Below are 15,140 nucleotides of genomic sequence, written 5' to 3'. Positions count from 1 at the left end.
AGGACTTTACGGCTTTTCCTGCACGAACACGGCTTCGCCCCGCCCCTCGCGCAAATAGGCTCCGCCCACCTCCGCGGGGAATGGTTGTCCGTTCCCCAACCCCCGCGGTGATTGGCTCGTGTATCTGCCAATCCTCTTTAGCCTAGTGGCGCGCAGTGGGGCTGCTAACAGCACGAGCGGCGGCGGCGGCGGCGGCGGAAGTGGCCGGCGAGCCCGGTCCCCGCCGGCACCATGGTGAGGGGAGGGCGACAGCGTGGTCGTGACGGCGGGGTTTCGCCGGGAGGCGGGGGGACGCGAACGCCAGGGGCCCTCGGGGCGGTGCGGGGAAGAGTGCAGTCCCGGCCTCGAACCCCGCCCCTGGGCCCGTGGCGGGAAACTGAGGCCAGGTTCTCCAGCAGGTCGGTCTCGGGCGATTTAGGGCTAAACGGACGTGCAGTCATCCTATAGCAGCCTGACCGCAGTGCTTTGCATTTCCCTGAGGGGGAAACTGAGGCCCGAGCGGTTGTGAACCCGCCTAGTGCACCGTGAATGCCGCAAAATGGGTTTTCGGGTAGGGAAGGAGCCCCGACCGCATAGAGTGGAAACTGGGGTGCGGGGAGCCAGTGTGAGTTCTCCAGTTAAGCAGGTTCCAAGGATTTCAGGGCTGGAACGTGCCCAGTATGATAGCAGTATCTCTTGTCTTGCCTTCCGTTTTCAGGCTGGAAAATAGACCTAGAGAAGGGATTGCCTTTTCCTGAGTCATACAGCCTGTCGTTTCTGGGTAGATTCGAGCTCAGCGTCGACTAAATGTATTCTCCTGGTTCACAGAATGAAAAATTGAGGCCCAGGGAGAGTGCACGTGTTTTTTGGGGGCTATGGACCCAATAGGCAGGAAAATGGAGGCCCAACGCAGAGGAATTTCAGCAATGGGAGAGGGCCCTCCCGTTTTAGGGAGAGAAGTAGAGGCCCTCGGTGGAGAAGTGACTTCTAGTGTCCACTCTGGGAGACAGGAATTCTGTAATTGGGAGCCACCCGAGGTGTCACTCCACATTTCTCAGAGCTAAGGGCTGTGGTGAGCTCGCCCTAAATCCTGCTGGCTGGTGTAGAGACCAAGAGAAGGGAACAGGCATCTCTGCTGGACAGAAACAGAGATGGCACAAGGGCTTGGGCAAAACCAGAAAGACCTATCAAAAATTAAGTTCCGTGAGGCAGGATATTTGTTCCAATCCCTGATGGGCCCCCTAGAGACTAGAGTCAAAACCAAAGCTTACCTTGCAGTTGTTTCCAGCTTATGGTGACACCACGTGTTACAGAAGAGAACTGTGCTCCATAAGGTTTCTTGGCTGTAATATTATGGAAGGGGATCTCCAGGCCTTTCAGAGAACTGCTAGGTGGGTTCTAACCGCCGACCTTTAAATTAGCAGTTAAGCACAAACCGCTTGTACCACCCAGGACCTGGAGCCTAGAACGGGCCTTTGCAAAGCGTGGACTCCATGCTGTTCCCACTTTTGAGACATGGACTCTTTGAGCCCTGACCCTCCAGGCATTTCCTAGCTCAGAGAGTGGATGCATTGAGATGCATTCAGCCTGTGGTCAGGGACAGGCTGGAGGGAGGGTCCTGGATGAGAAACCATTGGAACTCTTCCTCAGTGGGTCTAGACTTGAACTCCAGGTCCCAGACATCTGAGAAAGGAATGATTTTTCCTCAAAATTTTGTGATTTTCCTGCCTCATGGTGGCCCTGTCTCCCCTGAACCAGCCTTCTCCTGTCTTACTCAGCACTTTCACGCATCTTCCTCTTTCCCACGAAGTTTCAAGTCCTTGAGGACCCGGCCCGTTTATCTTGCTTTTCTCTCCAGCACAGTTTGGGGACAAGAATGCAGAAGGAGGCAAGACAGGACCACTGCCCACAGAGAGCTGCCTTGGCTGGAGGTCAGCAACCCCAATCCTGGCGCCTCCACTTCCCAAATGTAGTTATCATGTGCTGTTGTTGAGTTGACCCAAAGTCACGGCAGCCTTATGTACAACACAGTGAAACATTGCCTAGTCCTGCATCCATCTCACAATCACCAGCATGTTTGAGTCCATCCTTGTGGCAATTATATCAGTCCATCTCACCGAGGGTCCCCCACACCCTAATTGGCTCTGTACTTCACCAAACATGATGTCCTCCTCCCGCAATTGATCTCTCCTGAGAACATAGCCAAAGCAAGCAAGTTGGACGGTATTGTGTTATGACTTGTAGGGTTTCCATTGCCTGATTTTCAGAAGTAGATTGTCAGGTCTTTCTTCCTAGCTGGCTTAGTCTGGAAGCTCCTCTGTAACCTGTCCGCCGTGGGTGACCCTGCTGGTGTTTGAAATGCTGGTGGCATAGCTTCCGGCTTTGCAGCAACATGCAGGCCACCACAGTAGGACAAACTGACAGACGGGTGGTAGTCTCCCCATCTAAGTCCCTGCTTTTCCTTCTATGGGAGGGGACAAGAATATCCCGATGCATCTTGTGTGCTTACTTGAGGAATGTGCGTCGTTTATTTTTTCAGTGAATGTTTACCTTGCCCGTCTCCTGTGCCTGGCACTGAGCTCAGCAAAGCCCACGCCCTCTGAGCTCTCCAGTCTAGCAGAGACCTGGCATTTCCAGTCTAGCCAGGGAGGCAGTTGATAAACAAACAAGCTAATTAGAGACTGCGTAAGTCTCTAGATGGTGACAAACAGCGGTATGTGAAGTGGAAACCTCAGGTCCTGAATGAGGTTATTAGGAATGTGTGCGCCGACACTGTGGGCAGATCAGGGGAGGGGGCAGGGCAGGTGGCCTGGGCAGGAGTGGGGAGCAGGAGGCTGAGTAGCTGGAGCTGGGCGGGCCTGGCTTGGGAAGCACCGGGGAGCCTACTGGAGGGTGGTGAGCAGGGTGCGGCTGACCCCATTTGTGTCCCAGACATTCCTTCCACCTGCTTGGTAGGGAGGGGACTGTCTTCCCTGGCTGCGCTGGGCCACGTGATGCCCTGAGGGTGGCCGTCACGGGTGTGGGGGTCCCGCGAATGCCATAGGAGGATGTCCAAATTGTATGGCCACAGCAGACATTAGCCTCCCTCAGCTTTCCCCGGGGCCTGGCTGTGTCCCTAGCAGGTCCCTCTTCTGGGTGCCAGATGCCCTGTGAAGTGAGGGGATTGTGGCCTAACGTCCATTCTCAGCCTCCCAGAGCCAGCCTGACAAGCTCCGTGCTGACGGTCTTGGAGGAGGGCCCGGTGTCTTCTAGGGGTCTCATCCCATGGAATCCAAGTACCCCACATACCAGGAAAGGCAGCACCGGGCTGCTCTCGAGGGTGGTGTCTGGAGTCCCTCTGACCTGTGGCTCCCACACTCATTTTAAGCAGAGTTTCTCAGATGAGCCGGTGTGGTAGCCACACCTGGGAAATGTGGGGAGTCCTTGGGTGGTGCAAACAGTTATGTGCTTAGCTGCTCATGGAAAGGTTGGAGGTTTGCATCCACCCAGAGGTGCCTTGGAAAAAAGGCCTGGCAATTTTTAAAAATCAGGCAGTGAAAACCCTGTCGAGCACAGTTCCACTTTGACACACATGGGGTTGCTGTGAGTTGGAGTTGACAGCAGCTGGTTTTGGGAAAACACAGCCGGGTCCACTGCCCTCCTCTCATTTCACACGCGGCAGCCACCCCTGCTTCCTCCTTATCTGGCCTTCCAGGAAGCCAGCTGAGGAAGTGGACTGGGGCCTGGCTTCCTGCTGGCGCTGCCGCCTCCCACATGCAGCTCTTCTTGTGAGAGGCCTAGGAGTCCCCTCCAGCCCTTCCACTCGGCTGAGGAGGAACAGGCAGCATCTCACAGGGCCACCCTAGAGAAGCCACCACCCACAGACCCCAGAGTGCTGGGACAGAATGGGACTTCCCCCAGAGAGGGGCCTCTGGACCCAAAGGCAGGCTGGGAACCTCAAAATCAGCAAGGCCAGGTGTGGCAAAGGCTTAGGCCCTGTTCTTTGTCTTCATCATACCCACCTGGAGTGGGCAGCATCGGACTGGGACCACAGCTCCACTTCGGAGATCAGAGGTACCCTCAGTTTCATGGGCCAGGCTCTTTGTGTTTCCCAGATGAAGAGAACTGATTTTTTTTTTTTGCTATTGTAAAAACGATGTGGTGTGGCATCAACCTCTAACTTCATAAGCGGGGACGGAAAGTCAAGATCAAGAGCCCAAGGCTGATTCTATGAGGTGGAGGTCCGACATACCTCTCTCCAACCTTTTTATCAATTCTAACACCAGCTGTTCCTCCCACGGCACTCTCTACTTCTCTGCTGGGTTCGGTAATGCGTTGCAGTGGCCACACACAACTCACAAACAATACTCACAGTTACAGGGTTTATTAGGGAAGTAACAGGGTAGAGTTCAGTTTCAGGAATGACTCAGGATACAGTTCTTCAATCAGGACAGCTTCCTTTCAGCTGTGTCGCAGGCAGGCTTATCTCTGGTCCTTGGCCCCTTGGCCTGGCCTCTGCCCTGCTCTGGCAAGTGTTACAAAACTGTTTTGCTCTGCTTATGAGTGCCCAGAGGTACCTCTCCCCCAGAAAGCCTTCTGCCTGAAGGTGCTCAGCTCTCTCCGTGGGTCAGCACACCCACTGTAACTACCTTGTTCCGTGGCCAGGAAGCCCACTGCACTGTCTCACGCCAGTCTGTCCTTATTCTGTTGCCACCGTCTCTTGCCATCATGATGTTACAGCTCTCTCCCTGTCTCCTGGGTCTAGGAGGCTCTCAGCCCAGGGATCCCAGGTCTCAAGGACGTGCTGCTCTGCTCTTAGCTCTTCTTTTTTGGTGGTAGTGAGGTCCCCCTTTTCTGCCTCTGGGATGGCTCATTTGAAGCCTAGCAGGATGGCAAAGCTGACCAGTCCCCTCCTTGGGGTTTCATATACCTGATTTGCATTCTTAGCAAGCTGTCCAATCCCCTCAGTGGGCCACAGCACCTTATTTGTATAGTCCCACCCAGTCATTTGGTGGGAGTTACAAGACTACGGTGAGAAAGGTCGTATAAAAGCCGCCTATCACACCGTACCAGTTATAAAAACACTACACATTCATCATAAAAACAGTTCCCGGGAGTCTATGGATGGTGCGAGTGGTTAAAGACTCAGCTAATAGCTGACAAGTTGACAGTTTGAATCCATCCAGTGGCCCCTTGGGAGACAGATCGGCAGCCTGCTTCTGAAAGGCTGCAGCCTTGAAAACCCGATAGAGCAGTTCTGGCAACACCACGTACAACAGAATGAAATGTTGCCCGCTCCTGGTCATGTCCGTTGTGGTAGCTGCTGTGCCGATCCATCTCACCAAGGGTCTCCCTCGTCCTCCCTGGCCCTCTCCTTCACCAAACATGTCTTCCAGTGGTTGATCCCTCCTGGTAATGTTTCCAAAGCAAGTGAGCCGGATAGTGTTCTGTCATGACCCATAGAGTTCTCGTTGGCTGATTTGCAGACGGAGATCGCCAGGCCTTTTTACCTAGTCTTTTTTAGTCTGGAAGCTCTGCTGAAACCTGTCCAGCATGAGTTACCCTGCTGGTATCTGAAATACCTGTGGCGTAGCTTCCAGCATCACAGCAATGTGCAAACCACCACAGTACCACATATTGACAACCCGGGTGGGGGTGGTGGCACCTTGTCTGGGTAAGTCTACATAAGACAGCCTGTTGCTTTATTTCTCCTCAGCTGTAATAACCAGAGGCTTTTTCTGGAATGTCCCTCTCCCCTCACCTGGTAGGTTTCTGGCTTTGAAAACCTAGCTCAGGTGTTGCCCACTCAGAGCAGACTTCCCCGGTTGTTCTTGACAGTCACTCTTGGTCTGGCTGGGGGTGCACCCGAGGCGCAGGCACACACTGGCTTCAGATAAAAGGGCAAGTGAGGCTTTGCCCGGCACTGGCTCTCTAGCCCCAGGCAAGCTTGTTAGTCTCCCAGCCTCAGTTTCCTTATCTGTAAAATGGGCGTGACAACAACTGTATGTGACACTGAACATGAAGGGCCCCTGACGTTCTTGCATCAGCATGGGTATGTCTCAGAGATGACAGTTGAGCCTCAAACTTAAGCAGGTCAGGGAAGGGCCTGGGCCCTGTGGCACATTTATAACTGCAGAGAGCAGTGCCTGCCCTGTCAGGGTGAAGTGTGTGAGCAGGGGTTACAAATAGGTGCTCGGCCCTGGACTAGACAGCTGCCCCTCTGAGAATGGAGGGGGGTGTTCTGGGGTCTGTGAGTGAGAGGTTGGGGTGCTGTGTAAGGAGTGTTGGGGCTCTGTGATCTGGGCGGTAGGCGGCCAAGGGAGGCAGGGTCTCACCGCGTCCCAGGATCAGATAAGCCGTCACACACCTTTGTCTTTCAGCTCCCCTTGTCGTTGCTGAAGACTGCCCAGAATCACCCCATGGTGAGTATGCCCCTTCAGAGGAGAGCCTTGGGGTAGGGGAAGGATGCCTGGCTGTGGACAGCAGGGGGACCCTAGGGTACCAGACACTTGGCTGCAGGTGAGAGACCTCCAGCCAGATCTCTTCCTGCCTGTTGGCTAAACATAGCAGCTTGTCCCTCCCCACCTCCCCACATACATCCAGGCCAACATGATTTCTGGTGGGCACAGAGGGGCACGCTTGTTAAAGTAGCTCCAGCAGGAGAGACCCATGAGATGCTGAAGCCCCCCTCATTCCCGTGCCTCAGCCCTTAGGTGGTCCCTGGGACGTGCACATCCAGCACCAACATGTGTGGCGATGTGCCCACAGTTTGCTTTAGCATAGATGGTGTCGTGCTGTGCACATTGTCACCAAACTGCTTTTGTCCCCAAACATCTGCCCACGTCAACACAGCTTTTTCTCTTTTAAGTTTTTTTGTATTGAAATATAAATCACGTGTCACGAGATCCAGCCTTCGACAGCGTACAATTCAGCAGCGTTTAGTACATTCACAGGTGGTGCGACCATCACCAACATCTAACTCGAGAACATTCTCATCACCCTAAAAGAAAACCCCGTAGCCATTAGCAGTCATGCCCCGTGCCCCTGGCAACCACTAATCTGCCTTCTGTCTGTGGGTTTACCTGTTCTGGACCCTTCATGTCAATGGAGTCAGACAACGTGTTTCCTTTGTGTGGTTCCTCTCACTCAGCAGCATGTAAAAAAGGGTCCCCCATGTTGTAGCGTGTATCGGTGGCTCGTTCTCTTCACGGCTGAGTAATACTCCATTGTACAGAGGACCGTGTTGCGTTTACCCATTCGTCTGTGGATGGACTCTCGGATCGTTTCCACTTTTTGGCTTTTGTGAACATTCGTGTACGCCCTTTGTCTTTGTTTCTCTTGAGTATATCCTTGTTAGTTGCTGTATAGCCGATTCTGCCTCGTGGTGACCCCGTGAATGCAGAGTAGAACTGTGCTCCATAGGGTTTTCAGGGCTGTGACCTTTTGGAAGCAGAATGCGAAGCCTGTCTTCTGAGGCACCTCTGGGTGGGATTCAAACCTTTCGGCTAGTAGTTGAGCACCTGTTTCCGCCACCCAGAGACCTCCCACAACCCCCAGGGTAGTGTAAGGAGGAAGCCATCACCTGTCTGTGTGAGAAGGGCTACCTAGTGGTCTGGGCGCAGGCCCCGGGGCCTGCGTGAGGCTGGGCTGCCGCCCCCAGGGTCCCTACTGACTGGATGGGTCTCTTCTAGCTGGTGGAGCTGAAGAACGGGGAGACGTACAACGGGCACTTGGTGAGCTGTGACAACTGGATGAACATCAACCTACGCGAGGTCATCTGCACGTCCCGGGTGAGTGCTGCTCCCATGCCGTGCCCTCCCCACCCCCCACGCACCGTGGGCAGCACGGCTGGGTGTGGACTCTGAAGGGGGCATTGGGGGGAGCCATGTGGTTGGAACCTCAGCCCTTGCTGGCCAGTGGGGTGCAGGTCCCTCCGTGGGGCCTGTGGGCAGAGTTGGGGTGCTGCTCACATGCCCAGCACTTGTCATCCTTCTGGGCCACAGGGGTGGGGCCTGGGGGCACCAGGATGGGGGCCTGAAGGGCGGGCCAGGCCTCCAGGGTCCTCAGAGCACCTGGACTTTGCACTTGTGATGGTGCTGAGCAGGGTTGTGGTTAGGGGCCAGGCGACCAGCCCACCTCGCTGTTGTGTCTTTCTTCGTCCACCCTGACCTGCCTTTGGGTGCCTGTGGCTACAAGTCCCCACACTCCTGTGAGGCTGTTGGTGTTCCAGGGCAGGCCTGGCCCCCTGCCAGTCTCTGCCTTCTGTCTAGGCTGTGGACAAGGTCTGGCCTCCACAGAGGGCTGGGTGAGTGTGCAACAGGCATCCAGGCCACTAGAAAGTGAGACACAGAAGTGTGCGGTGGGGGGCGGCTCCAAGGGGTTTTAGGTCACCCACCCTTGCAATGACCCACAGAATAACTGGTGGTGAAGGCAGCGGGTCCAGGGGAGGCAGCTGCTCTCAGCCAGCCAGGGCTGGGCTGGCCTGAGTGGAGTGGCCGCTACCCCTGAGGCTTCCTGTCCCCATGCATAGCAGACTATAGCCAAGCTGCCTTCCCTGCCAAGGCCACCCCCTCCTGCCCCATCCGTCCTCCTGGGCCATGTCCCATCCAGGCAGTCAGGCATGGGACCTGAATGACTCCCAGATGCTGCCCTGTGCCATGTTTTCTCTTCATGATGTGTTTTGGGGTCCCCCTGAGGGCAGCTGGACCGTGTCCAGTCCGGCTGTGACAGATGGTGCTGCCAGGTGGGGTTTCGGGTACACCTGTGTCCTTTCCCAGCATGCAGGGTTGGTAGGTTGGAGGCTGTGAGCAGCTGGAATTTTGTAGATTGCAGGCAAGTTCTCAGGGGTCGCTGGAGCGCCCACAGGACGAGGTTCCAGCATCTCTGGCCTGCTGAATCTGGATCTGGGCAGGTGGACTACCCCCGTAGGCCCTCCATGACGGGGCAGGGCTGACCCCATCCTCACCTGTAAATGTGACAGCTGGGAGCTGGGATGGGGGCGGCTTCCCCATGCTGGGCCCAGGCCTGTCCCAGGCAAGGGAGAGCAGGGCGAGTGGTCAGCTGGGGCCTGAGCTTCCAGGTGGAATTGCCCTGTGTCTGTGTCTGAGCTTTGCATGTAGAGGGAGGAGCTGCGGCCTGCACTCCATCAGCCCCTCCTCCGCTGTGAAACTAGCCATAGCACACCTCCGCCAGTGGTGCCTCTGCATCGGGGCCCTGAGACCAAGGATTCGAAGCTTCCAGGGACAGCATGGGCCAGGCGTCCATCCTGTAGGGGGTGGCAGCTGCCTGGTGTTCGCCCCCCATCCAGAGCACACTGTGACTGGTACCTGTCTCCTGCAGGACGGGGACAAGTTCTGGCGGATGCCCGAGTGCTACATCCGCGGTAGCACCATCAAGTACCTGCGCATCCCTGACGAGATCATCGACATGGTCAAGGACGAGGTGGTGGCCAAGGGCCGTGGGCGTGGTGGCCTACAGCAGCAGAAGCAGCAGAAGGGCCGCGGCATGGGGGGCGCTGGGCGAGGTGGGCCTCCCTTCCCTCGCCTACCACGTGCTCGGAGTCCAAGCTCAGTGTTGACATTCTTGGCCCATGCTGTCACCTTGTTAATGGGAGCCACATGCCAGCCTCGGAGCCGTCCCCCCAACCCTGCCCGCTTACATAAACCTTCAAGAGAGGGTGCCTGTGGACCAGCTGAGGCTGGTGATCATAACCACCCAGGAGTCCTCCCCTGTCCCCTGCCCCTTGGGGTCAGAGAGTGCCAGCAAGAGCTGCGAGCTTCCCCAAGGCCTGGACCAGCTATGGGACCGCCCCCCCCGCCGGGCCTGAAGGCACAGAAACCCCCCAGTTTTGCTTCTCTCTTGGGCAAGCAGATGTGGGTGGGAGGTGGTGCTGGGGGCCTGGATCCCTGTCTCTGCCCCTCCTGCCTCTTAGAAGTTCTGGGTTTGTCCTCTCTGATGACCCCCACCCCAACCCCTGGGGAAGGTCCTTTTCTTAGTAACCCTGCTCCAAGCCCCGAGCCGTCGTCTGTCCTCCTGGGGCACCCTTGAGGCTACTGGGGCCGGGTCTTCTCCCTTGTCACAAGAAGAGTTCTCTGGAGCATTCGCCATACCTGGCCAGCATCAGAGGCTCTGCCCCACATTCTTCATTCCACCCCATGTCCTCACTTCCACAGTTGAGGAGACAGGCTCAGAAGGGTCAAATAGCCTGGCTCCGAGTCTTAGGGCACTGGAATCCAGTCCTAGGTTCACTGGACCCCCAGGGTGGGGACTTGGAGCCTGGCACCCTTGCAGCTCCCTTTTCTGTCTGCAGGTGTTTTTGGCGGCCGTGGCCGCGGCGGGATCCCGGGCACTGGCAGGGGCCAACAGGAGAAGAAGCCTGGCCGACAGGCAGGGAAGCAGTGAGCTGCTCCTGCCCCAGCCACAGACTGGGGGGCCGTGCCCTGCTCCACCCTACCCCACGGCGGTATGTTCCGCCCCAGCACTCACACCTCTTTAGAAAGAAGAGGCGGCAGGTGTCGGAAGAGTCTCTGTCTGCATTTCCTTCCAGTCCTCTTCCTCAGGAAAAGCCCCGCCCCCCCCCCTTTTTTTTTGTTTGTACCAGCAGTTCCAGTTGCAGGCGTCTCTCAATATTTTTGGTTTTGTGAAGTTGCTTTGGGGCTAGCTGCTGCCCGGTTCCTGGGAGTCCTGTGTGTGACATGGCCCCGAAGCCTGGTCGGTATTTGTTAGCTCTGCAAGTAGAACGACCCCCGCGCAGGCTCTTTCTGCACCAAGCGTAGATCCCAGTGCAGTGGCAAGCAAGTTTACTTTCAGCTGGGCACGCCGAGGTTAATGGCATCCCTCAAAACGCGGCCCCCACATGGCCTTTTCCAAACACATGAAGACCAGCACGTGCCCTAGAACGGCGTACGGGATCCCATGTCATGTTATCAGAATAAAGTCGGAGACACCCCATCTAACTCTGTCCGGGTTCTGGGGCACACCCTCATGGCTTCCGCCTTGGGCGTCTGCACGTCAGCCACACCTGAGTCTCAGGATCACTGTCCCAATAAGAGCTGACCCTCAGGGGGCTCCTGGAGTTCTCCTGCCCCTTCACCAGATTGCTCTGTCACCCTCCTCCCCCATATAGTGGAAAAAGCAGAGGTGTGATTTCACGGAAACCCCAGGCCCTAGCCCACTCTGCTGACAGCATGCAGCAATTCATGTGTGTTTCCTTATCCAGCCCCGTTCTGTGAACCTGGCTCACACCAGAGTGACTGTGGCTGGAGGGGCCTCAGGGGACACTCGAACACTCTCCTAAGGACCTGCCTCCTTTGAGTCAGCATTGGGGTCATGCCTTGGCGGTGCCTGAGACTGAGCTTTGGAAAAAGGTTCCAGGCGGCAGCAGGGCACAGGGCCCTGGCATTGTTTGAGGGCTAGGACTCGCCTGTCCCTGTGCCTGTTCCCACCCTGTGGCTTGTGGGAGCCATCCTGGCCATTCCTGGAATAAACAAGTGCTGGCTTGTTGGTACAGAGCTCCATGTTTGGGCCCCAGAGCCCTCCCCAGGTGCCACTCACATCTCCCCACGCCTGAACATTAGACCTGCCCCTGGGTGGCCCTTACTCCCCATGTTAGTGTTTCTCAAGCCACCCCACATGGGGGCCAGCTGCTGCCGATCCTTCCCTAGTGACTGCACCCCCGGCCTCGAGAATTGCCATCCACTCGAGGTAGACGTGGGCGGTAGGGGTGCTTTCATGGACAAGAGCGTCTAAGTCCCCCAGTAGGCCTAGGGGACAGGGAGGTGCCCCACTTCGGCCTGGGAGAGAGGTCAGTCCTCGATTGGAATGAGGGGCGTAGGTTAGGGTCAGATGTGGAGTCTGCCTGTCCCAGGGTCAGGAGCTCTGTCCAGGGTCACATGTTTCATGCTCTGGGGGCCCCTCCTCTTCCTGCTGATTGCAGTTCCATTGTCCCCACCCACGGGGCTCAGCCACAGCGAGGCAGCGGAGGCAGCTGTCCTGTATGTTTTCCCTGTTTGGGGGCTCGAACGGGATCGAACCGGCCCGGTTGGAGCCAGCTGCACCTGCGTCAGTGGCCCCTGGGGCCTGATGGGCGCGCTGCCCTGACCTTTCTAGCCGGCGGCCCGCCTCCCCACCTGTGACACCGGCACCCTACTGAGGTGCGGGGACTTCCAAAAGCCTCTGTCCTCCCCATGCAGCGTGGCTGTGTGTGGGGGTGGGCAGCCCCCGGCTCAGTCACCTTGGCGGGTTTCCAGAAGCCTCATCCGTGGCCCCTTGAGAAACCAAAAGCGCCGGTCTAACTCCTGAACTCAGGGTCTGCGGAGCCTTCCCGGCTCGATGACAGTCCAACGGGCTATGTCCTCGTCACCTGACTGGCGTGGGGCCGGACCACCTGAACAGTAGGGAGGTCCCCATGGAGCCTTCCCCCTTCTCTCTCCCCTCCTGGGATCTGCTTGAGGGGAGGGGAGCCCAAACATTGAGGTGTGACTTGGTCATGAGTTGGCCCTCCGTCCCCTCCCATGGGCCACCCCCTACCAGGAGCCCAGAGTCATTTTGGGGACAGAAACCTAGGAGGGTTACAGAATACAGAAGCCCTGTCCTTTTCCTGCCATGTCTCCACCACCTCCCCCCCCCCCCCCCGCCACACACACCTGCACCTACCTCCTTGGCTGTGCTTTGCAGATAAGGCCCCTCCCCATGATCCTGCCGCCCTGACCCCCGCCCCTTCCTAGGAGCAGGCATTATCACTCAGCTGGGCTTGTCCTGGGCCCACCCCCACTCTCTGCAGTGTGTCCCCAACAGGCTCAGCATGTGTATAGGTGTCCTCCACAGCCCCTCTGTAATAGGCCTGCCTGGCATGGGTGAATGAGCTGGCCCAGTGTCCACCGTGATGACAGGGCCAGTGGGGGTAGGGGAGTTGAGACCTTGGCCAGGCGCTGGGGACACAGCCATGAACATACAGAAGGTCAGATGATGATAAATGCCCCCAAAAGGAAACCAGGACCCAGAGGATACTATGTGAAAAGTGGTCAGGAAAGACAAAGGTAGCATTCAGGGAAGGGTTTTGAGGGGTGAGGGAGCCAGCCCTCAGGGGGAAGTGTTCTAGGCTGAGGGAACACTGTGCAAAGGCCCTGTAGTGACAGGAAGACCATGTGTGGTGCAGGAAGGGGGGAGGGGTGTGGCCCCCTGAATGACATAGGGGTCATAGAGGGCTCTGCACAAGACAGGGCATTGATCTGCCTACGGCAGGGGCTTCGGGGGACCAAGGGAGCCAGGAGGTGGTGGGTGAGGCTCAGCACAGGGTGAGGGCCCTGGAGGTGGGAGAAGGGGTTGCCGTGAGAGCCCAGGCAGAGGCAGGAGTCCCCCTTGAGACACCCACCAAGTCCTGGGATTTAGGAGCTTTTTTTTTTTTTTTTTTTAGGCAAAGGAGGAGAGCAGGGGATGGGCAGGCAGGCGGAGTGGCAGGAGCAGGCCCCTGGGGCTAGAGTGGGCAAGGCCTGTTCAAGGGACAGGCAGGAACATGGGCAGGGGCCTGGGGACCAGCCAGTAGCCTCCATAAGAACCTCCAGGCATCTGTCCTGTTTTCCAGAACCTGCATCTCACCTGACACTTGAGCACCTCAGACTTCTTGCCATTGCCCCGCTTCACGGGTGACAGGCCAAGTGATGGGGTGCCCTGTGGTTGATTCCTCTGGCTTGGCCCTTGGGTGTCCAAAACCACCTCCAACCAGGCCAGGTGAGGCTTAGCAACCCATTTCACAGATGGCAAAACAAATGCTCAGAGCACAGGTGCATGTTAGAAAAGCCCATGTTTATTTAGCATCAAGTGTGTGCCCAGCAGCTCCTGACCTCAGAAGGTGAGTGACCTCCCCCACCCAGGTCACCCAGGATTGGAACCATCGCCTCCTTGAACTTAAATGGTCCACCCCTTACCTTCTCCCACTCAGGTGTGTCATCCACTAAATCAGGAGACTAGTAAGCCAGGGTGGGGTCTGACGAGGTCCCCACCTACTTTCAAATTTTCTCTCCTGACAGTAGCATCAACCAAGGCACATGGGTTGAAGCATGCGAGTGGACCAAAGCGCCCAGGAAGCTTCTTAACTCTGCTGTGCCTCAGTTTCCCCACTGGTCAAATGCACAGATAACGGCAACTTCACCATGAGAGGATGATGCAGGTAACCATGTTAGAGTGGAACCTGACATACAGCAAGTGCTCAGTGAATGCTCGAGACCATCTAAGAGATGCGACGGGGCTCCTGAGCCTCACCCAGGACCCTCTTCATCCCACTTAGTCGTGGGGGTAGCACTGGGGGGGGGGGCCAAGAGGTCAGGCTGCTGTCCCCTGTGGCCTTGGTGCCCACAGAACCCCCTCCTGGCCCAGTCCCTGCAGCTGCCTGCCCAGCCCAGCAATGACTCACCTCCTCGCCTCCGCTAGAACTGGGCACCGAAATAGTCGCCCAGCCCGCTCTGGGGAGTGGCCGTGGAAATAGTTCAGAGCTGTGTTCAGTGCCTAAAAATACCCTATGTGGCCCCCCTTGATTCCCTTCAACCCCACCTTTGCCATCAGCACCCCTGGGTCCTGCGCTGCTACGCTGCGCCTTCCAGCAGGTCAAATCTTAGGACAGGCCTGTGGACAGTGACGCCATGGCCTCCTGTTGCCATGGAGACCCACATGCTGTTTTCTCAGAACGCCTCTCCTGCACCCCCAGACATCTCAGTGCCTGGGGTCAGGGGAGGGGGTCCTGCCTTGCTTGGCAGTTAACTTTAAACACTGAACTTGCTGTGTTTATGCAGCCCCTCCCCCAGCCATCTCTTTGCCTTCTTGCTGCAGAACCTCATGTTAGGCCTTTTCTCTCCCTGAGGGGCAGACTGTCCCTGCAAGGCCCCCAAACACCCTGGACGCCACCCTAGCAGCTCAGCCTCCTGGCCCCAAGAGGGGTCAACTCCATCCTAACCACCTCCTGGCAGCTGTAGAGAGGGGGGTGGGGAGCAAGGGGAATTGGCCTCCAGCCAGGGGAAACAGCAGGTGCAAAGGCCCTGGGGCAGGTGTGTGCTAGGCTAGCATCAAGGCAATGAGAGTGGTGATGCTGAGCATGGTCTGGCAGACAGCAGCTGCTCCTAAAGGAGCCCTACCCCCCATTCACTGCCCCCCTCGTCCTCCCTGGGGGGATGAGTCAGCCTACACATGTC

General features: G+C 57.1%; 2 protein-coding genes across 2 annotated transcripts in view; one reads left to right on the top strand and one right to left on the bottom strand.

The window, feature by feature from the left end:
* The window catches only part of PGPEP1 (pyroglutamyl-peptidase I), a 42,130-nt gene extending 39,593 nt beyond the window's left edge, over window positions 1–2,537 (bottom strand). The window contains exon 1 of the mRNA XM_049877441.1: window positions 1,251–2,537. The gene's annotated coding sequence lies outside the window, so the exon portion shown is untranslated. The remainder of the gene's footprint in view (window positions 1–1,250) is intronic.
* On the top strand, window positions 133–11,479 carry LSM4 (LSM4 homolog, U6 small nuclear RNA and mRNA degradation associated). Its single transcript, XM_049877443.1, has 5 exons — window positions 133–234; window positions 6,339–6,380; window positions 7,650–7,748; window positions 9,298–9,481; window positions 10,268–11,479. Exons 1-5 carry the CDS (start codon window positions 232–234, stop codon window positions 10,357–10,359), a joined length of 420 nt encoding a protein of 139 aa, XP_049733400.1. The 5' UTR covers window positions 133–231; the 3' UTR covers window positions 10,360–11,479.
* Window positions 11,480–15,140: the final 3,661 nt, after the last annotated feature.

The sequence above is a fragment of the Elephas maximus genome, chromosome 3 (assembly GCF_024166365.1).
Source record: "Elephas maximus indicus isolate mEleMax1 chromosome 3, mEleMax1 primary haplotype, whole genome shotgun sequence".
In the NCBI taxonomy this organism is placed as follows: domain Eukaryota; kingdom Metazoa; phylum Chordata; class Mammalia; order Proboscidea; family Elephantidae; genus Elephas; species Elephas maximus.
The sequence above is the reverse complement of the archived record's forward strand: the minus strand, read 5'-3'. Positions and strand labels throughout refer to the sequence as shown.

Excerpts from the sequence above, each read along its gene's own strand:
- LSM4 (XM_049877443.1), top strand. Across the intron at positions 6,381-7,649 it reads CTGCCCAGAATCACCCCATG|CTGGTGGAGCTGAAGAACGG; the intron begins GTGAGTATGCCC and ends GGTCTCTTCTAG. Across the intron at positions 7,749-9,297 it reads AGGTCATCTGCACGTCCCGG|GACGGGGACAAGTTCTGGCG; the intron begins GTGAGTGCTGCT and ends TGTCTCCTGCAG.